The sequence below is a fragment of the Cynocephalus volans genome, chromosome 12 (genome assembly GCF_027409185.1).
Source record: "Cynocephalus volans isolate mCynVol1 chromosome 12, mCynVol1.pri, whole genome shotgun sequence".
Taxonomy (NCBI): Eukaryota; Metazoa; Chordata; class Mammalia; order Dermoptera; family Cynocephalidae; genus Cynocephalus; species Cynocephalus volans.
The window spans coordinates 82,820,786-82,844,520 of NC_084471.1; the positions used below are offsets into that span (position 1 = coordinate 82,820,786).

The following is a 23,735-nucleotide window of genomic DNA, read 5'->3' on the forward strand; positions in this document are numbered from 1 at the left end:
ATATAAGACAAAATTTACCATTTTAACTATTTTTTAGTATATAATTCAGTGGTCTTTAGTACATTGACAATGTGCAACTGTCACCACTATTTCCAGAACTTTTTCATCATTTCAAAAAGAAGCTCTGTACTAATTAAATAACAACTCCCTATTTCTCCCTCCTCCCAACCCCTGGTAACCTCTTTTCTACTTTATGTTGCTATGAATTTATCTATTCTAGGTACCTCATATAATATTTTTCTGGTTTATTTCACTTTGTATAATGTTTTCAAGGTTCATCCTTGTTATAGCATGTATAGAATTTCATTCATTTTTATGGCTGAATAATATTCCATATTATGTATATACCTCATTTCGTTTATCCATTCATTTGTTGATGGACACTTGGGTTATTTCCACCTGTTAGTTATTGTGCATAATGCTGCTGTGAACCTGAGAGTACAAATATCTATTTATTTTCCTGCTTTTCATCGTTTTGGGTATATACCCAGAAGTGGAATTGGTGGGTCATATGGTAATTCTATGTTTAATTTTCTGAGGAACCACCATACTGTTTTCCACAGTGGCTGCACCATTTTACATTTCTGCCAGCAGTGCATGAGGGTTCCAATTTCTCTACATCCTTGCCAACATTTTCTGTCTTTTTGATAATAGCCATCCTAATGGGTATGAAGTGGTATCTCGTTGTGGTTTTGATTTACATTTCCCTAATGATTAATGATGTTGAACATGTTTTCGTGTGTTGTTTGGCCATTTATCTTCTTTGGAGAAATGTCTATTCAAGTCCTTTGCCAACCAAACAGAAGTTTTTGAATATTGTAAAGTTTTGCTGGATGCCACCCATAAGCATTTTTTATGAAACTGCATGAATGACTCAATCAATGTACCCTGTCTTTAAGGTATTTAATGTTAATGCACCTCTGCCTCCACGGAAAGAACAAGAAATAAAAGAATCCCCTTATTCACCTGGCTACAATCAAAGTTTTACTACAGCAAGTACACAAACGCCACCCCAGTGCCAGCTACCAGCTATACATGTGGAACAAACTGTTCTTTCTCAAGAGACTGGTAAGATCTTTGTATATGATATTTTGAAGACTTAGATGACAGTGAATTGAATAATAAGCAAGTCTGAGGGTGGTGGGGAGGAGTAGGTAAAGGGGCATGAAAATCAAGTACAATGTATTTTGAGAAGTAAAATTAAAAAAAAAAGCAAGTCTGTAGTGACACTTTTGAAGTTCTTTCTTGACTAGTAACCACCTAATGCCTTTTCTTTTATTCAGGTAAGCTCACTTATTAATTTTAACTTTTGTAGAGGTAGAACTTAGATGGTTGATTAACCTTGAAGTATGCTTGTATTTTTAAATCTGCTTGCTTTGATTACAATAGACAGTGATTGAAGTAGATAGGCACTATCCAGCTGCTTTTATGAAGGTTTTGAAAACATTGTTAACCCTTTTATCACAGACAAATAGTTATCTGGCCTTTTCTCTTTGCTTCCTTCACATTGATTAACGTGAAGATGTAACTTAGTATTCTTATTGTACTATTTGCTTAAAGATGGGAGACTATTTTGATCTTTCATCAAATGATCTATTCTGAATCATGAAAGAATAGGCAACTTTGTACTTATTTCTTAACGTAAGAAGCATTTGTAGATTTTTAGTGTTGATATTTCAGACACCTATTGAGTTTTCTAAAACTTAATCCTGAGCAAGTGAATTGAGCATTCTGGGTACTTGAATAATCAAATGATGAAGAGGTAATAAATGTAAATCCTTGGACCTAGCCACAAATGACCTGATTCTATTCTCACCTGTACTGTTGAGAGATAGTGCAGGTGAGTTACATAAAGGATGTTTTTGTCTCATGCTTCCTCAATTATAGTATTAATTAGAATTCATTTTCTTTTACTCCCTTACCTGGAATAGACTGTCTTTTAAAAAAATTGTGGTAAAATATACATAACATGAAAATGATCATTTTAACCATTTTTAACTGTCCAGTTCTTTGGCATTAAGTTCATCCAAATTGTGCAACCATTACCACCATTCATCTCCAGAACCTTTTCATCTTCCTCAACCGAAACTCTGCACCCATTTAACGCTAACTCTCTCTTGTCTCCCTCCAGCCCCTGTCAACCACCATTCTACTTTCTGACTCTATGAATTTGACTGCCCTAGGTGCCTCATATAAATGAAATCATACAATATTTGTACTTTTGGAACTGGCTTATTACAGTTAGCATAATGTCTTCAGGGTTTATCCATGTGTCACATTTCCTTCCTTTGTAATACTGAATAATATACCATTTTATGTATGTAAATACACACACACATACTTGTGTGTATCCTGTGTTTTTTTTAAAAGGGAGAAAATTATATTAAAGGTTTTGCTATATATCGGCTTATAAGTATAAAAAGTATTGTACCTTTTGTTACTGTTTAACTCTTGGATTCTAAAAATATTTACTTAAGCAGCAAATTATCATCCTGATGGAACTCTTCAAGTAAGCAATGGTAGCCTTGCCTTTTACCCAGCACAGACGAATGTATTTCCAAGACCTACCCAGCCTTTTGTCAATAGCCGGGGATCTGTTAGAGGATGTACCCGTGGTGGGAGATTACTAACCAATTCCTATCGGTCCCCTGGTAGTTATAAAGGTATGCTCTGAATAAAATTTCATTATACTGAATTATTTTGTCTATATATTTATCTGACTTGGACCATTTTTACCTTACCTTGTTCTCTTTTGTCATTGCCATTTATAACATAGTAGAAAATTCCCTACTTGTAGATAATAGAGTATTTTTAATACATCTGTTCTCTATAAAAGAGGAACTAACTTTCTGTATTAAGGGCAGATTGATCCTGTGACTTACTGAAGTAGAAAGATCAACCATCTTGTTTTTCTAGGGATGAATTTTATTTTTCATATTTGAGTAATTTTTCTTTTGTTAATTGACTTAACTGTGCTAAAAATGTGTCATAATTAGACATTACCCAATTTCTAGTTGTCTGTCAGACTATACTACAGAGAAGAACATAGAATTTGAGACTGTGATAATGATATTCTCTTAAGTGATCGTTATGGTTCCTAGTTACTGCTTGGTATTAGCAAAAAATACTCTAAAGAGAGGTCGTAAGTACCTAATTGCCCTACCACCGCTCCTTCCCAACCTCCACCTGCATTCTAGCAGTAGTAAATTTCCTAACTTGGCTTAAAAATATGTTTTACTGTGGAAGCAATATTAGTAGAGTTTGCTTAAAGAAGGCATATCTGTAATGATAGCATAATGGGATCACTTTAACTTTTCAAGTGATATAGAATTAGAATATTAGAAAGTTTAGTGTGATTTTGCCCATAAATTTATGTAAGTTGTTTGTTTGTTTGTTAGGTTTTGATACTTATAGAGGACCTGCTTCAATTTCCAATGGAAATTATAGCCAGCTGCAGTTCCAAGCTAGAGAGTATCCTGGAACACCTTATTCCCAAAGGGTAAGTAAGAGTAGTTGTCATAGTTAAATGGTGTGGTAAGTTAAGGTGATGTTAAACTGGTGATTAAGCTATAGCATAGTCATAATTTGTTCTGTAGACGTGTACTCTTAGTTTTAGAACTGCTTGTAAGTCCTATGGAGAGTTGAAGCTTTTCCAGTTGCCCAAAGAGTATAAATGATGACTGCTAGTTATGTGGAACTTAGAAGGTATTAATGACTTTATTCATCACGTGGTTTGTATGAACTCATCCATCACTCTACTTTATAAGAGAACAGGTTTAAAGGTTAAATAACTTGTCTAAGGTCACTCGGCAAGTAAATGGTAGAACTGAGATTAGAATGTGAGTTTCTTAACTCCAGAGACCATGAACTTGACTTTACTACAGACAGTCCCCTACTAATGATTGTTCCACTTAGTGATTTTTTTGACTTTGGTGCCAAAGCAATACACATTCAGTGGGAACTGTACTTCAAGTATTCACATAACCATTCTGTTTTTCACTTTCACTAGTCAATAAGTTACATGAGATATTCAACACCTAATTATAAAACAGTCTGTGTTAGACAATTTTGCTCAACTGTAGGCTAATATAAGTGTTTTGAGCACATTTAAGGTATGTGAGGCTAAGCCATGATGTTTTTTCTTTTAGGTGTATTAAATGCATTTTTGACTTAGGATATTTTCAACTGGTGATGGGTCTGTTGGGACATAAACCTATCCTTAAGTCGAGGAGCATCTGGTTATATTGCTTTTCAATTTAGTTTGCCTAAATTTCAAGTATAGCAGAGACCTCTGCCCACTGCCTTTTTTTGGGGGGGGGGGGCAGCTGGCTGGCATAGGGATCTGAACCCTTGACTCTGGTGTTACAAGGTGGCTCTCTAACCAGCTGAGCTAACTGGACAGCCCTTTCTTTAATAAGTTTATTTTTTTGTTTATTCTAATTTAAGTGCCTCAGCAGATTTTCTTTACTGCGTACAATGGAAGACTGACAGGAGGATGTCAGACATTCTGCTTTAACAAACCGCGGGGACTTCCTGTCATTGGTCATACGTAGATACAAGTTTATACTGCATCAGTATTTTCAATTTTGAAGTTTTACAAGCCTTTGAGTATGTATGTGGTACTATACTAAGTTCTTTTGTTAACATAAAAAATACCTCTACTTGAAGAGGTTAAAGTTACATGAGATAGATGTCTACACAGAGGCAGTATTGAAAAGGGACAAAAAACATACCTTGAAATCTAAATGACTTGGATTTGACTCCTGATTTCACCTGTTCACTTGTCATGTGACCTTGGTTATGTTACTTAAACTTTCTGAGCTCTAGTTTCTCATCTAACTCTGAGAGGTAGTGCGGATTTCTCCATGAGATATTCTGAGGAAATGAACTAATGCACAGAAATGCTTAGCACCACAGTGCCAGATGTGTATCAGCTGTACAGATAATAGCTGTTATTAGTTGGTCCTCAGGGACTGTGTGTGTGGGGGGTGGGTATTGATTAATACAGACTTAAATAACAAAGCTGTCTGTTCTTAGCACCTGTATTCCAGTATTTTTGTGTGCTGCTTTACATTTTCTTCTGAGGAAATATGAGAAATTAATAGTAATGGTGGCTATTGCGAGGGGGATTGGGAGTCTGGAGTAGGAGACTTATTATTTTTATTATGTACATTCTTGTCCTGATTAAATTTTTTGCATGTAGTTGCATGTAATAATTATACCAGTAATTATTCTTTTCATAGGTTGTATGGAGGCTGGCTTCTTCCAGTCAGTTTGAAGTGCTGCCTCTTGAACATTTTTTTTTTTTTTTTTTTTTTTAATATATGGAATCACATTTCTAGGCAACAAATACTTTTTCTTTCTTTTTTTTTTTGGCAGCCGGCCTATAAGGGGATCTGAACCCTTGACCTTGGTGTTATCAAATCTCTGAGCAAACCAGCCAGCCCAATAAATATACAATATAATTCTTATCAGTTCCTCTGTCCTCCCCACCAAAAGTCCAACCCCAACATAGTTTGGCTTATAAATAGAACAAGATTGAAAAAAAAATCTGTGTTCTTGCTTTATTATGTCCTTTTATATTGAGATGAGAGATAGAGGATCATGGCGCATTTTTGAATTTCCCTTATTACCTAGCATTGTGCCTTCTACATAATGTTCTCTTAAATGATTTATTGTTTTTGGGAGTATTAACATATTTAATTTGTCAGTTTAATTAATAGATGAAACATTTATTGCCACTGTTACCCTTGCTTTATTTGTTTTTGGTGTTTGGATACATCTGAGCTTCTCTGGTTGCTGGGGAAGGCCAGATAAAGAACTAGGAGGACTTTAATCTCGCAGATTTACCAGCCAGTAATCCTGTGTAGTAACTAATTATGGCTCTGCATTTTTGGTGCCAAGGTAAATATTATGTGTTCATTTTAGGATAATTTCCAGCAGTGTTATAAACGAGGAGGGACATCTGGTGGTCCTCGGACAAATTCAAGAGGTAAGAGTAATTAACTGTTTATTTGCCCAAAACATATCTGTAGTTCTTTCTGCATCCTGTGTCACATTCTCCCCAGAGCACTTTGCTTTCAGCATTTATTTTGTTGAGGTTTTTAGTTTGTCGAAGTATAGTTCTGAAGTACTGAGGGAGATATTAGACCACTGGAAAGGCTATGGAAACCAATTGTCAATTTAATTAAAAGTGTGGTTTCTTTTTTAAAGAAAAAATTGCTTTATACCAGAGCATAATTTAATCTTATGTATTTAGTTTGCTGACTTCAAATAGTTTCATGTGATGTTTCAGGATGATGGTTTTTATAATAAAGATATTTCTAGTTACTCTGTTGTCACTACATTGATAGATTTGAATAATCAACAGTTAATACATAGTGACTTGAAACAAGCAGGATATTTATAACACTTTTTAAAATGTGATGGAACTATTGAAAGATACAGTGTAACTGAGAAATTACTGAAGATTAACTAACTTTGTCATAGGAAAACAATCTTTTCCTTTTGAGAAAGCTGCCAGTATTCATACTGACTTCACCTTATTTCCGAGCAGTGTGTTTGTATGGCACTTAAAACATTAAATTTTTATGATGTCACACTAACTTGCCAATAAAAAACAAGCATTCATCATGGGGTTTAGTGCCATATCAATATACCTCTTGAGTGGCTAGTAGTTCTAAAAGTTTCTCTTATGTAATTGGTTTTCTTGAGTCCTTCTACATTTACTACTTTGTAGAAGATTGATTACTGAGGAATTAACTGAATGAGAATTACGGGAGGAAGATAAAGAAGTAAAAAGTGTTCACACCTAGGTTTTAGACTTTGCTAACCTTAACTAACAGTAGTAAGTTATCCAGCCTTTTGGATAGTCATATTGTCTTAATCTTTAAAAAAAAAAAAAAAAAGCCAATTAGATTATCTAGGTTCTTTTTGGCTTTAGAATAGTATTAGAAAAGACTATTGCCAGAAAAATCTAGAAAAATATAATTAGCTGTACTTTATTGCTTTTGTTTTGGAATTTACTATAAAATGTATCTTTATCTGTGTTTCAGTAGCCGACTAATGTTAAATATTGTGTTCAAAGCTAACTGCTTCATTATGAGAAACTCACTGTTGCTAATAAAACAGCAGGGTGGAGTGATTCTTCTCAGGTGAGCAGCCCAGAAAGAGACAACGAAACCTTTAACAGTGGTGACTCTGGACAAGGAGATTCCCGTAGCATGACCCCGGTGGATGTGCCCGTGACAAATCCAGCAGCCACCATACTGCCAGTACACGTCTATCCCCTGCCTCAGCAGATGCGAGTTGCCTTCTCAGCAGCCAGAACCTCTAATTTGGCCCCTGGAACTTTAGACCAACCTATTGTGTTTGATCTTCTTCTGAACAACTTGGGAGAAACTTTTGATCTTCAGCTTGGTAGATTTAATTGCCCTGTGAACGGCACTTACGTTTTCATTTTTCATATGCTTAAGCTGGCAGTGAATGTGCCACTGTATGTCAACCTCATGAAGAATGAAGAGGTCTTGGTATCAGCCTATGCCAATGATGGTGCTCCAGACCATGAAACTGCTAGCAATCATGCAATTCTTCAGCTCTTCCAGGGAGACCAGATATGGTTACGTTTGCACAGGGGAGCAATTTATGGAAGTAGTTGGAAATATTCTACGTTTTCAGGCTATCTTCTTTATCAAGATTGAAAGTCAGTACAGAATTGACAATAGAAGGATGGTGTTCTAACTAGTGGGATTAAAGGAAAAGTAGTCCTTGCCCTCATGACTGACTGGTTTAGGAAAATGTTTTCATTCCTAGAGGAAGGAGGATGTCCTTACTTTTTTGTTTTCCTTCCCAAGATGAAAAATTTCAAGCTGAATGACAATTAGCACTAATCTGGCACTTTATAAATTGTGATGTAGCCTCGCTAGTCAAGCTGTGAATGTATATTGTTTGCACTTAATCCTTAACTGTATTAACATTCAGCTTACTAAACTGACTGCCTCAAGTTCAGGCAAGTTACAATGCCTTGTTGTGCCTCAATAAAAAAGTTACATGCACCTTCTTTGTCCCTATTTGATCAAACATTTAGTTGATAGGTAAAATGTCTAATTTTTAGTATTCATCACTGATATCTCTTGGTTATTTATTCAGGGGTTCATACTACTTTTTTAAAATAAGAAGACTTTTATATATAATAATTTCCTCTAGAGTTACTTTTCTGTGGTGGTATACTTAGACATGTCTTTCATTAAAACATTTGATCTGTTTTCCATGGGCCAAATCACACATTCTCCTTGAATTATACTACTATTTTGCAGTAGGGCATGTGCTTCTTTTAGTTATCTATCTTTGGGTACCTATTCATGTCAAATAATACAAGATACGATAGGAGATACACAGGTAATACTACTGGTCCACCATCTGTTAGACTTATGCTTTCTAGTGGATTCTCAATTTAACTTGAGTAGGCAAAACGGTAAGTCATCAGAAAGCATAGCTCTGTGGTCAGGTAATTCTGTGTTTGAGTCCTGATTCTGCCACATAGTAGCTCATCTTGGGGCGAGTTATTTTACCTCTAAGATTTTTCTCTCTGTCTCTCTCTCTCTCTTAAAGACTGTTTCCCCAGATGTAAAATGGGAATGATGATAGATCAACCCCAGGGCAATTGTGAAGTTCAGCTAAAAGTATCTAAAAGATTTAACACAGTGCCTGAGATATAACCATTTAAGAAATGTTGGTGCAGTGATTATTTTTTTCTAATCCTGAAAACTTTATAGTTCTATGTATGTGTATATACAGATGCTCCTTGGCTTATGATGGGGTTATATTTCAGTAAGCTCATCATAAGTTGAAAATATCCTAAGTCGAAAATGCATTTAATACAACTAACCTGCTGAACATTATAGCTTAGTCTAACCTACCTTAAATGTGCTCAGAACACTTATGGTAGGCTTCAATTTGGCAAAATCATCTAACACAAATCCTATTTTATAATAAAGTGTTGAATATCTCATATAATTTATTGAATACTGAAAGCGAAAAACAATGGTTTAATGGGTTCTTGAAGTATTGTTTCTACTGAACGCGAATGGCTTTAGCACCATCATAAAGTTGAAAAATCCCTAACTCAAACAGTCATAAGTCAAGACCAGCTGCACGTCTTATGCAGTCTAGCAGTCACACTGCCAGAGTTTAGTGTTCATTCTAAACATACAACATTTTCTCACACTTAGTTTAAGCTTGTGTATCTTTCTCACTAATAATTTAATAAGTATTTCATTTCTCAATTACAATCATCCTTCAGTATCTTTGGGAGATTAGTTCCAGGGCCCCTTGTGGATACCAAAATCCATGGATGCTCAAATCCCTGATGTAAAATAATGTAGTATTTGCATATAACCTACACATATTCTCTCATATACTTTAAGTCATCTCTAGGTTACTTATAGTACCTAAAACAATGTAAATGCTATGTAAATAGTTGTATGGTATTGTTTTTTTATTTGTATTTTTATTATATTGTTTTTCATTGTTTTCCCTGAATATTTTTGATCTGCGGTTGGTTGACTCTGCAGATGCAGAAGACATGGATACAGAGAGCCGACTGTACTTTAAAGAATAATTTTAAGAAGTAAGCATTTTGGTTGCAGTATTCTAGAATATATTAATGGTTGGAGAAGAACATTTTTACCCATCAGCCAAATCAAAGCAAATCATCTCCTGAGGCAGAAATTTGCTGTTTTTATTATTGTCACTCAGAGGTGTTATGTAATCTCAGGAAGATGGTATCAGAACATTACATTTTTTATAGTTAATATTTTTGAGCTGGCTGTGGGTTCACCAGTTAAAACCTTGTACCATGTTTAGTTCTACATGGTCTTAAATGTTCATAGAGTGTTCTTGATATAGAGGATGTAATGTGATTCCCTATTTAACAGAATATTTTTCAGCCCACGGTAGATACTTTGTGAGTTAGAGATGTTATTATTCTAGTTAAGTAAAGTAGTTCATGGCTTTTATGTCCATAACACAAACTAAAAAGTATACAGAAAAGTAGTAATATGATTAAATGATTGAGGGGAAAACCAGATGTTTGAGAAAAATTGGTGATCAAGTTCAACAGGGTCTTTCTCTAGCCATTATGTTTTCTACTGCATCAGGGTCTTTGGCTTAGTCTTTTTCTTTAGTACACAATCAATGCTTATTTAAAACATTGTGGGAAACTCTATATTTTTTTAAGGTAAGTGTCCAACAACAAGAGATTCATTAGTGTATCTCCTCATGATAATAGTCATATTTTAGGAGAGTATTGAAAATGTAATACTAATTTGCTAAGTATAAAGACAATGAACTAGATATTATTAGAGATATTATATATTATGAGAATGAATGGATAAGGTCTTTCATTTTGAAGCAGAATAACATTTCGAAGATCTGGAAGTGGTTAGTGAAAGCTCAGATATCTACAGAAAGATATACACATGCACAGAGTTTACATACATTTGCAAGAGATGTAGTGGGGATCCATAGGTATCTAAAGTTCATTTATGTACATTGTGTGAAGAACTTATACTTTACTGGGAAGATCTTATAGTGATGACTGAAGTAGAAAGGCATTCTATATAATTACTATTCCATATAATTACTTGAATATATAAATACTTAGTTGTCTTAGTGAAGGTGGAGATGGTGGAGGTAAAGTAAGTTTTCTATTTAGTAGATTCTCCCCTGAGTTCCTCTTTCTCACTTGAAATCTTTTAGTCTTTTGTTAAATTTCTCCCTATATCCAAGAATTGTGAGCCACTGACTCTTATCTCCTCTAAAATTATTTGAGTAAATGCAGGTATTTAAAGCAAGATGTTTTTTTGAGATGTTTGGTCACTTGTCCCCTGTAACATCTTTCAATCATCTCATTTTTTCTGAACTCTATAATAGCTCTATTTCCCAACTTTTTCAACTTTATAATAGCTATATTTTTTTACAATCCTTTGACATCACATACTGTGTTTTTATACTTTAATCTTGTTTGCAAAGTTAAATTTACCTCCTTAGCTTTAATGATCTGATGTTCTGTTGTGATCCTTGTGATAACTAGGATGACATTTTATTTATTTTATAAGATGAAATAATTGTTGGCATGTAGAAAGTTTTTCCATATGAATTCTTCTGCCCTCTCCTGCCAAATACTTAAATAATTTTGATGAAAACATTTAGATTTGTCTAAGTCCTCTGCTTGCTATTCTATCTCAGGGGTATTCTTATTGACCACTTTAGTGATTAGGCTGCAATAAGTTTGTCTCAAATATTGACTACTAGTAGATAGAGTTCATTTTCTACCAGTGAAGATGTTGAATGCCAGATTATAAAATATTGTCCTCCATTATTAATACCAGAAGACTTAGGCTCACTAATTCTAAGTTTCTTAAGCATTATTCCTTCATTAATTTTATTTCTTAGACCCCATACCTTGCTAATGATTAATTTAGTCTTATAGATATATGTGTTATCTGATTTGTACCTGACTCTGGGCCTACAAAGATGAATGACATTCAAATATTCAGACATGTCAAGTACATCACTTTAATCCTCTGAGAGAAAAATCTCTTCTTGAGTTGTTTCTTTGGTTTCTGTCATACCTTTTTTTTCTCTTTATCTGGAAGTGTTATATTTAAAGACTAGACTCTTTAGACCAGTTCTTTAACTTTCTAATTTTTTAACTTTTTTCTAAGTTTCTTTTATTGGGAGATTTTTTATTTAATCTTCATATCTTTTAGCAGAGTTTAAAATTTCTGCTAACAATTAAAATTTCTAAGTACACCTGTTATCTCAATGTTTCTTATCTATACTTAATTCTATTCTTGTTTCATGATTGCTTTGTTTTCTCATTGCTCTGAGGATAAAGTTTTTTCTTAAAGTTTTCTTCATGTGTTTTTTTTCCCCTACACTTTTTCTGTTTGTTCCAGTTTCTTATTTGTATTGCTCAGAATCTTGTGATAACTGGTTGACTGTAGATATTTAAGAATAGGGCACCAAAAAGACGATTGGAAGCTTTGAATCAGAAGTGGGACTTGTTGACTTTGGGCTTTATATTAGCACAATTTTGGGGGAGTGTGGGGGGGGGACACCAGTGTGTGGGTATGGAAGAGCATTCTAAGTGGGACACAAAATCCAGAAGTCAAAGGATAGATAAATTTGACACAGAATTAATTCCCCCAAAACTTCTATTTGGAGGGAAATATTAAAGTAACAGACAAAAGACCACCTGCAGTGGGAGGATATCAATTTTAAAAAGGGCAATGGATATGAGAAGGCAGTTCATACCTGGAAAAAAGGGGGGGAGATCAATAACCATATGTTAAGTTTTAAAGGGCATACTTTGGCAAGCATATGGGGAAATGAACATGTATATTGTAGATGGGAATAAACATTTTTGGAGGGTAAATTGACAGTAACTCAAAATAAAAAAACACATGCTTTTGGCTTTGAAATTCCACTGCTAGGAATTTACCCTTCAAATGGTTTTGGAATTATGCTAAGATACATGCGTAAAGATATTTTGTATAGAATTAAGTATAATAGCGAAGACTGGAGAAACAACCTAGATGCCCATCAATAGGGAAGTAGTTAAAGAAGTCAAAAGAGAAGGTAAAGAGCAGAGTGTACAATATCTCATTTGGGTGAAAATCTTTGAAAGCATGTATCTCTGATTACTTGAATTTTTTTTTTTCTAATAGGATGTATGAGAAGCTTGGTAGTGTTGGCTTTAAGGAAGGGGTTTGGGGTTTGTAGGAGGGAGGAAGACTTTTACTTTTCATTCTGAATCTTACTGTAGAACTTGAAATGTACATACCACTTTTCTGTTAAAAATTTTAAAGTAAAAGATACAATGTAGATTACAATAGTACCTGCACTGCCTTGTCTTGAACAGAGTTTGAGGGTTTGTTTTAATTATCATTAAGCCTGGAAAAATACATAGAAGAGTTCTACCATAAAAGCGTTCTACCATTCACTTTTCAATAATATTTGCATTTCACTCATAATTTACAGAGTGCTGGCATGTATGTAATCTTATTTGATTTTCACAATGGCCCTGGTGAGGTAGATAACTGTTTTAGGGGATAAGAAAATGGAGACTCTTGGAGATTGGCTTTCTAAGGCTACTAGCAGAAGTGCCCAAGCCAGAGTTAGCTTTCCCAAGTCCAAATGCAGTGTAATATTTCCTACAGTACTGTTTTCTACTTTATTTCTCTAGTGCTGCTGCCTTCACCATATTATCCACTTCTGTCTTACACACACGTATGGTTTTGATGCACTGCTCAACTTTGCTATGGCAAGCTGTATATACACTTTGTGAACTGTACAAACTGGGCTCAGTTGAGGCTGTTATAAGCTATAGTTTCTCATAGGTCCTAAAGCTGAGGCAAGGGATGGCTCCTTATTTAATGTAAAATGTGGAAAGCCTGAAGAGATGAAGAAACATTTTGAAGAAAAAATTTGAAAAGTAAATATTTCTTCTTTTGTCCTAGTTAATACTACTAAATTTAGCTTTTCTCCCTTCACACCACCCACTACCATTTTAGCCTCTGGAGAATTAAGTTTCTGGTTTCTTTTCAGAAACTTTGTGACACTGCTTTCCCTTCCTATTATTTTAGCTTATAAATCACTGATTTTTATATCTTTAAAAAATTCCTCTTTTACTGGGAGGCCCGTCATGTTCTTTTAGGCAAGTCTACTCAGGCTTCTGGTTACATGTGCCATTTTATTTTATTTTATTTTATTTTTTATTTATTTATTTTTTTTAAAAGATGACCGGTAAGGGGATCTTAACCCTTGACTTGGTGTCAGCACCACGCTCAGCCAATGAGCGAACCGGCCATCCGTATATGGGATCCGAACCCGGGGCCTTGGTGTTATCAGCACCGCACTCTACCGAGTGAGCCACGGGCCGGCCCAACATGTGCCATTTTAAAGGAGATTACCATTGACTTCTATTAGCAAACTACTAAAGATCTTACATGTATATATGAGGTTACTTCAAAAAGTTTATGGAAAGGTTTGTATTGTCTTTCAATTCTATTTTTCCATGAACCTTTTGAAGTATTCTTTTTTTTAAATTTTAACTTCTCAGTATACATTGTAGTTGATTTTCGTGACCTTTTACCTGTTCCTCTTTCCCCCCTCCTTCCTTCTCCTCCCATCAAATCTGTTCACTTGTCTTAACAAGTTCAAGGAATTGTGATTGTTGTGTTGAAGTATTCTTGTGTATGTTCTTGCATGTATTTCAAGTGCTCTGATGCAGAGCTCTTCCATTATAGACACTTTTGGAGTAGAGGTATTTAATCACAAACTTTATATCAGTAATTTACAGATTATTTAACATGGTTTAAGAGATGCATTATTAAACCACAGGAATTTTAATGCATTGGTTTCTAACTTCCATTTTCTTTTTTTTTATATTTTATTTTATATTTTGAAACATAATTGTTCATGTCTCTGGGGTACAGGGTTAAATATTGATACCTGTAGGTATTATGTGATGCTCAAATCAGAGTAATTAGTATATTCAACATTACGTAATGTAATTATTATTATTATTATTTTTTGGCCCTTTACCATATGGACTAGATTCAAGCCTACTAACATAGACCAGCACATGAGCTGCTTCCAACAGATGGGAGGACAGCTGTATGATATTCCACTTAGATGACTGCAGTGTTAAATCTCAAAAAAGGCCAGTGGCAGTGCTTGGAGTAAAAATTACTTTCTGTAATTTGAGCTTTAATCATGCCAGTTATTCTCTATGCTGTATTTTTAGGGTAATCCCATCCACTTTTATGGTTTCAAATATCCTATATACACAGATGACTCAGTTCTCTAACTCCATTCCTTTATACTTTCTCTTCCCCTGCCATAGCTTCCTGCCTCCTCACCCAGCTCTTTTGTGAGTGCCAGATGTGGATTTCTAATTGTTCACTGGAATCTTTAGCTGTATAAACTATAAGTACTTCTAGTTCAACATGTCCAAAGGCAAACTAATCTTTCCTCCAAAATCTACTACTATGTTTTCCCTGGTTAATAACTTCCAAAGGTCATCAAAGCTTGAAACTTGAAAATTATTGGCTTCCTTTAGTTACTTTGTGTATCTAATCTGTCACTAGTTTGCATTGATCCTACCTGTGAAATGTCTCATATCTTTCTTACCTGCATTCCTACTGTGGGTATAAGGGGTCCTGTTTCAGACCCCTTATCTTTCACATGTGTTCATTTACTCATTCAGATAGTATTTATGGATTGTTTATGTGCCAGGCATAGTGTGAGACTGTATCTCACTATGTCTCATTCATCAAAGTTTCTTGTCTCTCTTTAAAAAGGCTACAATGATAATATTTATTGAGCATGTCCCATGGGCATTGTGCTTATTTCATTTCATCCTCATAAAAGCTCTTGAGGTGAGGTATATGCAGACCATGATAACAGAAGACAATGTAGGTAGCTCAAATTCTACCTAAAGCAAGGCAAGAGTATCAAATATAGAAATCCTCTCATATTATGCAAAGTAATAAAGAGAACTAATAAACAGTGAGCCACACATAAGTTAAACATAAATTACAGTTTAGGGCAAGCCATTTTAAAACACTCGCAAAGAAATAGAGCTTGTGGTTTTTTTCCTGATCTTTTGATGTTGTCTTGGTCACCGCTATTTTGACAGCACGGTTCTTTAGTAACTTGTCTTCACTGAATGTGCCCAAAGCATACAAAGTTTTTGTGGGAACACTGGCTCTTTTAAATTATGTATTTCAGTTAACATTTTTATTTTGAGATAATTTAGATTCACATGCAGCTAATAATACAGAAGTATTACAGAGAGATACCACATACCCTTTATCTGGTTTCCTTCAGTGGTAACATTTTGCGAAACTATGGTACAATATAACTAGGATACGGACATTGATAGTCAAGATACAGCATTTCCATCATCACAAGAAGCCCTCATGTTGCCTTTTTATAGTCACACCCACTACTTTGTCTTTACTTCTACTTTAACCTTAACAACACTGATCTTTCTTTAATTTTTTAATTTTAAGAATGTTATATAAACAGAATCAGATAATACACAACCGTTTTAGATTGGCTTCTTTCACTTAGCATAATTCTCTGAAGATTCATCCAGCTTTTTGCTTGTATATTCCTTTTTGTTGTGCAGTAGCATAGATGTACCATCGTTTATTTCACCACCCATTAAAGACATTTGGGTTGTTCTTAGTTTTGGGCCATAATGATAAAGCTTTTATAAATACTCAACATACAAGTTTTTGTATGAGCACAAGTCTTCATTTCTCTGGGGCAAATGCTCGGGAGTGCAATTTCTGGGTCATATAGTAACTGCATATTTATTAGCATTTGGTGGTGTCACTATTTCTGATCTCTCCTTTTACATTATTGTAATAATTACATCAAGTCTCTCCCTTCTCCAAATTACCTTCTGTAGTGCTGCCAGAATCCAGTTTTAGACATGTGCCTAAGTGACTTGGGGGATATAGTGTGGTAGAAACATAGTAGGTATTTAGATACATCTAGTTTAAGGAAAGAGATCTTAGAACCAGTTTTGTAAATTATCTTTGTTGAATTGATGGTTAAAATTATCATATAAGTGGTTGAAATGACTCAAGCAGAATAGGTAGATGAGAAAGAGAAGAGGGCTAAGGACAGAGTTCTGAGAAGCACCAGTGTTTGAGTTGGGTGATTGGCAACATAGATGAGCATGGAAGCTATTAGGTTAAATGAAATAAATCTGGCACAGAAAGATAAATACCATATGTTTTCGTTCATGGGAGCTGAAAAAAAAAGTTGAACTTACAGAAGTAGAGAGTAGAATTGTGGTTACTAGAGGCTGGGAAAAGGAGGGGGGAGGGTGTCAGGGAGAGGTTGGCTAATGGATATAAAATCACAGCTAGATAGGAAAAATAAGTTCTAGTGGTATACAGTAGGGCTAGGCAGCTATGATTAACAATAATTTATTGTATGTTCTCAATTGGCCTGCAGAGAGTAGCCCAAACGGTCTCATCACAAAGAAATGATAATTTTTTTGCAGTGATGAATATGCTCATTACCTGACTTGATCATCCTACATTGTATACATGTATTTAAATATAATTCTGTACCCCATAAATATGTACAATCAATATGTCAATTATAAAATTTAAAAATTTTTAAAAAGTTGGGTGATCAAGTGAGTAATCAAAGGGTTAGGGATATATTTTGTAAGAAAAAAAAGGAAAAAGATTAAAAAAAGAACATATAATATGAAGTCAGATACCAGAGAGACAATTTAAGATGAAAACTAAAAATGTTTCTTGGATTTGGTATCTAAAGTGATCAGTGTTGATCTTTGCTTGATAGTTTTAGTGGGAAACGAGGGCAGAAGCCTGGAGATAGCTGGTTGAAATATGAGCAGGAAGGAAATAGACACAATTAATGAAAACCATTCTTTGGAATGAAAAGTGAAAAAGAATGATCAATAATTAGAGGCCATTACTGAAGAAAGATTGTTTTTTAACTGGGGGAAATGTTTTCAGGCAAAGGTTGAATCAGTGGAGAGAAAGAGGCTGAAAATAGAGGAAAAAATCTTATAAATTTGTCAATAATGAGCACATCGTAATAATACCCAAAATTTATTTTAATGAAAAGTGTACAGAAGAGAGGTGAGATTTATGGAACAGGGTCATGGAGGAGATGGGAGAGGATTGGGTTCAGACTGGAGGGAAGGAGGTGAAGAGGGGTAAGCAGAGATTAATTCGTGGTTGGGTGAGTTGAGCCTAATGGCTTTGCTCATTTTTGCAGGGCTCTGTGAGAAGGGGTAGAGAGCTTGAAAAGAATCCTGAGGGTTGGAACAGCAGCTGAGGGAATGGAAGGTGGTGCTGACTAAAGGCAAGGAATAGCATCACTGAGTCTGAGAAAACAAAACAAAACACATACTTGTCAGCTTGCACAGTGAGTCAAGGGCAGACTTGAGAAATTGAATTGGGAGTTCAATAGCCGAAAAAGATGTGTAGTTGGGAATGGATATACTAAGGAGAACTGAAGTAGTGACTGGATTGGAGAACAGATGAAGAATTACTGAGAGAAGTGGAAGAAAATGTTCAAATTAGAAAAGAGGATATTGGAATTAAGATTTCAGAGGTAAAGGAGTTCTAGATAATCATAAGGTCCAAGAGAATTGGTTGGTGAAATAGTGTGGAGACGAAAGGCATGATAAGAGCCTGTATTTCTAAGGAGTTTGTATTTTATCTTGAAATCGATGGGAAATCATCAGGGAAGAGACAGGACAGTATGAACCTTTCAGAAGCAGTGTGGATAATGGATTAAAGAGGGGATTAGTGGAAGCAATCAGAGACATGTTAAGTTCATTGCCAGGCACTTTTGTACCCAGTTGAGGGGTTAGCTTTTGGGGAGCCAATTTTTCTGCCATATAATTTCTACTGTCTTGATTGAACCCAGTTAACTGAACCAGTCGTGATCAGCTGCTCCTGAAAAGATTACATCTTCTCAGCTGTTCTCCCAAAGTCATTTTCTTTACCAAATGTAATTAGAACTCCTTCATATTAGCTCCATAATATTTTTATGCCATTGAAATTGTGGGGCCAACTGGATGGAAATAGTGTAACCCTTCTTTTCATTACTTTTCTTAGAGCGTCCGGAAATTTTTTGGAAACTCAGGCATATAGTTAGTTTCTCTGACCTCTGTGGTTCCACACTCTGTAAATATATTTTTTTCTGTTTATATTTGTCTCTTCTACTAGATTGTGAGTTCTTTCATATTAACCTGCATTGAATTTGTCATTTTTTTTACTTCTCAAAATATATTGTAGTTGATTTTCATGCCCCTTTACCCGTTCCTCCCCCCCCCCATCGTATCTGTTCACTTTTCTTAAACAGTTCAAGGAATTTTTGTGGTTATTCTGTCTTCTTCCCCCCTCACGCATTATTTGTTTTTGTGTTTATTTATTTTTAGCTCCCACAAATAAGTGAGAACATGTGGTATTTGTCTTTCTGTGCCTGACTTGTTTCACTTAATATAATTTTCTCTGAGTCCATCCATGTTGCTGCAAATGGTAGTATTTCGTTCTTTTTTATATCAGAGTAGTATTCCATTGTGTAGATTTACCACAGTTTCCTTATCCAGTCATCAGATGATGGACATTTGGGCTGGTTCCAGCTCTTGGCTATTGTAAACAGAGCTGCAGTAAACATTGGAGTACAGGTATCCCTTCGGCATGATGATTTCCATTCCTCTGGGTATATTCCCAGCAGTGGAATCGCTGGGTCATATGGCAGATCTATGAATTCGTCTTGTTTTAATGTGGTACCCAAAGATCCTAGTACTCTGGTTCAAAAATAAATATTTGACAAATGTGAAAGAGTGATCAATGAATGAATGAATGATGGCTCCCACACAACGAGGGAACCCTGTTCTCTTGTAGGCTACATAATTTCAAGGTCCCAAAAAGTCTGTCCTGGAACAGCCTCAGTTGTGATGCCCAAACAGTTCTGGGACTAACAAAAAGTGTCACTTTATCCAGATATGCTTAACGTGGAAGCAGCTATAAGGAGGGCACCTGGAAGAGGTGGGAGGCTGTCTTCCGTACGACAGCATGGCGGCTGCCTGCCGGAGCTCGGAAGCGCACGATACCCCGCCTCCCGGGGAAGAAACCGAGACGGCTCTCCGTACAGCAGCATGGCGGCCGCCTGCGGGAGCGGGTCATAGCCTCACGCCCGGGGGAAGGGGCCGCCGTAAAGGAAGCTCCGTTTCCTCTTCTGACTTCTCCCGCCTCCCACCGGCTGTCGTAAAAGGGTGAATGGAGAGCGAGTTGTGGGGGGGAAAAAGGGAGGACAGGGGGCGCGGAGTCAGAGTGGCGCAGCGAGTGGCTGCAGGTGGCGACGGTGGCGGGGGGTGGGGAGTGAGGTAGTACAGGGGTCGCGGAAGAGGAGGCTGAGAGAGTAAAAAGAAAACTAAAGCTGCAGTCTGGCCTTCTGGTCCGGGGGCCGCGGAGCCCCCACCCGGGGAGATGGACCTCAACCGGATCATCCAGGCGCTGAAGGGCACCATCGACCCGAAGCTGCGAATTGCAGCTGAGAACGAGCTCAACCAGGTGAGGAGCGAGCCTGCGGCGCCCCTCTGCCGCCGAAGCGGCGCCCCCAGCGGGCTCTCCAAGCTCTCCCTCCTCGGCGCCCCTCATCTCCATCCCCACCAGGGCTGCGGACCCTGACGCTTCTCTCGGCCTGTCCCGCCCTCTGCCCCCCCGGTCCAGTTGAGCAGCATTCCCAGGATCTTTGCTTAACAGCTCGCGCACCTGTTGGCCACCTTTGCATCTTTTTGTGTCGCTTCCTTCCCCAGTGCAGTTTGTTCAGCACACTTGGTCCGCAAAAATAAGCTTTTGTAGCCTTTCCTAGTGTTTTCAGGGTGTGATTCTTTTCCTTAAGTGCGCTGACTTGGGGACGGAGGTGGGAAAATTCATTTCAAATTCAAATCTGAGTTCAGCTTTTCTCCAGACCCAGCCCTTTTTAGGTGTTGCTGTGGGAAACCCTGCCCATCGTCTGCTTCTGTGGGGTTGGCAAGACTGTCTTGACACTGATTGGCAGAGTTTTGTTGGAGCGCTGGGCAATGCTGTCAGGAGAGTGCTCTGGGAAGAACAGACAGTTTTCACGATCAAGTAATATGTTTAGAGGGCTTTCTTATAAACGCTAAAATGTGTAAGACTTTCTTTTATCCTCCGTTTCCTGTTCTTCCTAACCAGCCTTGACCTTGTTCCAGAATTACTCCCAATATTTCAGAATTTTGATGATCCCAAACACTAGCTTATTTCTTCCTCCTCACCTGTAAGAATGAATCATAGATCGCTCACTAACAAGTACGAGTTAAGATCCACCCATAGGATAGAGTGACAGCTGTTTGAGCCTGCGACAATTCTTAAAATATAAAGGAATATTTAAATCAGTAGTTCTTAGAGTGTTGCCCGGAACCAGCAGCGTCAACATCACCTGAGAACTTGTTAGAAATGCAGGTTATGGGACTGCACCACGGATTTAAAGAATCAGAAACTCTGGGGGTGGGGCCCAATTCTGTTTTAACTAGCTCTTTAGGAGATCCAGTTCCTCCTAAAAGTGTGACAATCACTGTCCTAAGTAAATGTTTCTGTTGGAGTTGACTTTAAAATGCAGATATGTGTTGTGAATCTTTGAAAGGGATTATTTTAATGGAAAATTTGGAATAGGAGGGGAATTTGGAGTAGGTGTGAATTTAGGATTCCCAAGGTCGAGTGAAAACAGTTTGAGTATAGAGAGGAGCTTGAATTGAACTAAAAAGCCCAAAGGAATGTATTGGTGACTCAAAAAGAAAAGGACTGTCACTCAAAATAGGAAAGTTAGTCAGTACCTGTCCCAGCCTTGCAGAGCAGAAGTACTGTATATTGATTGGCTGGAAGAATAGTAATCCAGGGGTTAGTTAGGAAGAACAAAACGAGCTGAACTTGCAGTCTCTTAGTGTGAACAGGGGAGTTGGCCTGTTTGTGACCCCCTACTCCTCACAGTTAGGCCAGATGTTATTTTGATAGTGTTGATAGGGGACATATCTTTGATATTATGTTATGCTTTCCTGCCCCTGTTAGCCTAAACTTGCTTTATTTCTGATTCATCATTATATAAGTGCAGTTGATGTTACAGAAGTGGGAAAGCCTGCAAAACTAGGAGATGCTTAAGACCTAATCCTATTTTTTTCTTCATGGTATTTCAATCCAGATCCATTCCGTTTCTCACTCTACCCTGCCCTCTGTATACCCAACTCGTCACAGACCCTGATTTCCCCTGCAACTTCTAAAATTAGTTTATTGCTGTGGCACCTTATTTAGCATTTATATTTTATATAATACTTTGGATTGTAATATACTTTAACTAAGTTTATTTGAATTGTCTACAAGTAGAAGACCAAAGTATAATGTAACATAACTTTATGGTAAAACATGCTTATGGTGTTAGGTTTTGTATGCTTGACCTTTACCACCGCTGTAACATCTTGCTTTGTTGGATAAACGGGTGGGTAATTTACCATAAGTGATTATGGTCCAGCTCATTTACTTTAGTCTGGGTCTCCCTTCAACAAATATGCTCTGCTTAGGAAATGGGAGCAGCTTCTGCAGTGTACTGACTGTTCTGTCAATTGCCATTTAGAAGAGTAGGAAGCTTCAGCATAACAGCCTGTGTTCCAAAGAATAAGTTGTTATTTGGAGCTATATTTTTCTCAGGCCAACATTTTTCGCTTACCAGTGATTGGTTCCCTGACTGCTAGCTGTGATATTGTTCTTATGGGAAAATGTATTTTCAGTTTTATCTCAGGATATTAGGAATGAATCCTGTACACCATCCTCATTGTCTCTAGACCAGAAGTCCCTTCAGCAGCAGGGCAGGGGACTAGGAATGTGTAGGTGTCTGGCTTCAGTAACTCATCTGGAAAGGTGTCTTCTTTTAATAAATCATCCTCCAGGTGGCCTCAATAGGGAAATAAACATATTTACTTTCATTGCCAGGATTTGGAATCCCTGCTTTCCATGCATCTGTACATATGATTTTTATTGCCCTTTAAGAGAATTTGTTTATATGAATAACAAATATATTTATTGAGCTATGTTGCAGGCATTGGGATAAGAGGCAGCTTTCATGAAGCTTGCATGCTAGTGGCGGATACACACAAACAAGTAATATATATAATTTTAGGTCATAAGTGCTATAAAGAATAAAGCCTGAGAAAGTGTTGGGATGTATAGATAGGGTAGTCATCCTCTGGAGAATGACATTGACAGAGACCCAGATGTTGTAAAGGAGTGAGCTAGGCTAAGAACTGGGAGAGGAACAGAGGGAATAGCAGTTCAGAAAAAGTCCTCAACCTGGCATGTTGGAAGACTAGAAAGGTTAATGTAGTTGGAGCAGTGAGTCTGCAAATGGGAAAACATCAGGTCTTTGCTTTATATGTATTCTCATAAAATGCAGCTAAGTAAGTGAATTGCTTATTTTCAGAAAACCTCACAGATATAAAGTAAATATGGTCAAGAAATCGTTGAGAAATGAGTCTTATTATTTTGTTAGAAACTTGAGGCCCAAAGAGGGACAAAGAAATCAGGTAAATATCTGTGAGGAAAGTAGTGCGAGAATATATTTGAATTTACCTTTGAATGTTTTAGCTGGCCAAATTAACATAGCTGAAAGAAGACAGTTTCAGAAGTTCTGTAAAATGGCAAACAATTCCCTGGTATAGATGTTGCTTAAAAAAAAAAGACAAACAGTTGCAAAAAGAGGAGTTCCAAAATGTGTACAATGCCAACAGTGCAGTGTAGTCTTCCCAGTAACTACTAAGTAACATTAATCTAAGTGTAAATGTTATTTATGTGTAATAAGATTTTTTAAAAAGTAACCAAAGCCAGTTTTTTTTTTTTTTTTTTAAAAGATGACCGGTAAGGGGATCTTAACCCTTGACTTGGTGTTGTCAGCACCACGCTCAGCCAGTGAGCGAACCGGCCATCCGTATATGGGATCCGAACCCGGGGCCTTGGCGCTATCAGCACCGCACTCTACCGAGTGAGCCACGGGCCGGCCCCCCAAAGCCAGTTTTTATGACTAGGATAAACTATATAGATGTTTTAAACTTTGATTCATTATAAGATCTTTCAATATGTAAAAAGTTATAAACA

The 23,735-nt window shown here is 36.7% G+C and overlaps 2 protein-coding genes across 16 annotated transcripts in view; both read left to right on the forward strand.

Moving 5' to 3' along the window:
* The window catches only part of CAPRIN2 (caprin family member 2), a 50,741-nt gene extending 41,571 nt beyond the window's left edge, over window positions 1-9,170 (forward strand). For 7 of the 14 annotated variants that reach the window (XM_063074712.1, XM_063074718.1, XM_063074708.1 and 4 more), the window contains 5 exons: window positions 900-1,068; window positions 2,478-2,663; window positions 3,399-3,499; window positions 5,929-5,992; window positions 7,132-9,170. In XM_063074712.1, coding sequence (XP_062930782.1) covers window positions 900-1,068; window positions 2,478-2,663; window positions 3,399-3,499; window positions 5,929-5,992; window positions 7,132-7,700 — 1,089 coding nt within the window. In that variant the 3' untranslated portion in view covers window positions 7,701-9,170. Of the gene's footprint in view, window positions 1-899; window positions 1,069-2,477; window positions 2,664-3,398; window positions 3,500-5,928; window positions 5,993-7,087 lie in introns of all 14 variants that reach the window. The other 7 variants (XM_063074714.1, XM_063074715.1, XM_063074711.1 and 4 more) reach the window with 4 other exon arrangements.
* A 10,824-nt stretch (window positions 9,171-19,994) lies between these two features.
* The window catches only part of IPO8 (importin 8), a 74,196-nt gene continuing 70,455 nt past the window's right edge, over window positions 19,995-23,735 (forward strand). For both annotated transcript variants that reach the window (XM_063075234.1, XM_063075236.1), the window contains exon 1: window positions 19,995-20,147. In XM_063075234.1, the coding sequence (XP_062931304.1) occupies window positions 20,064-20,147 (84 nt within the window). In that variant the 5' untranslated portion in view covers window positions 19,995-20,063. The remainder of the gene's footprint in view (window positions 20,148-23,735) is intronic.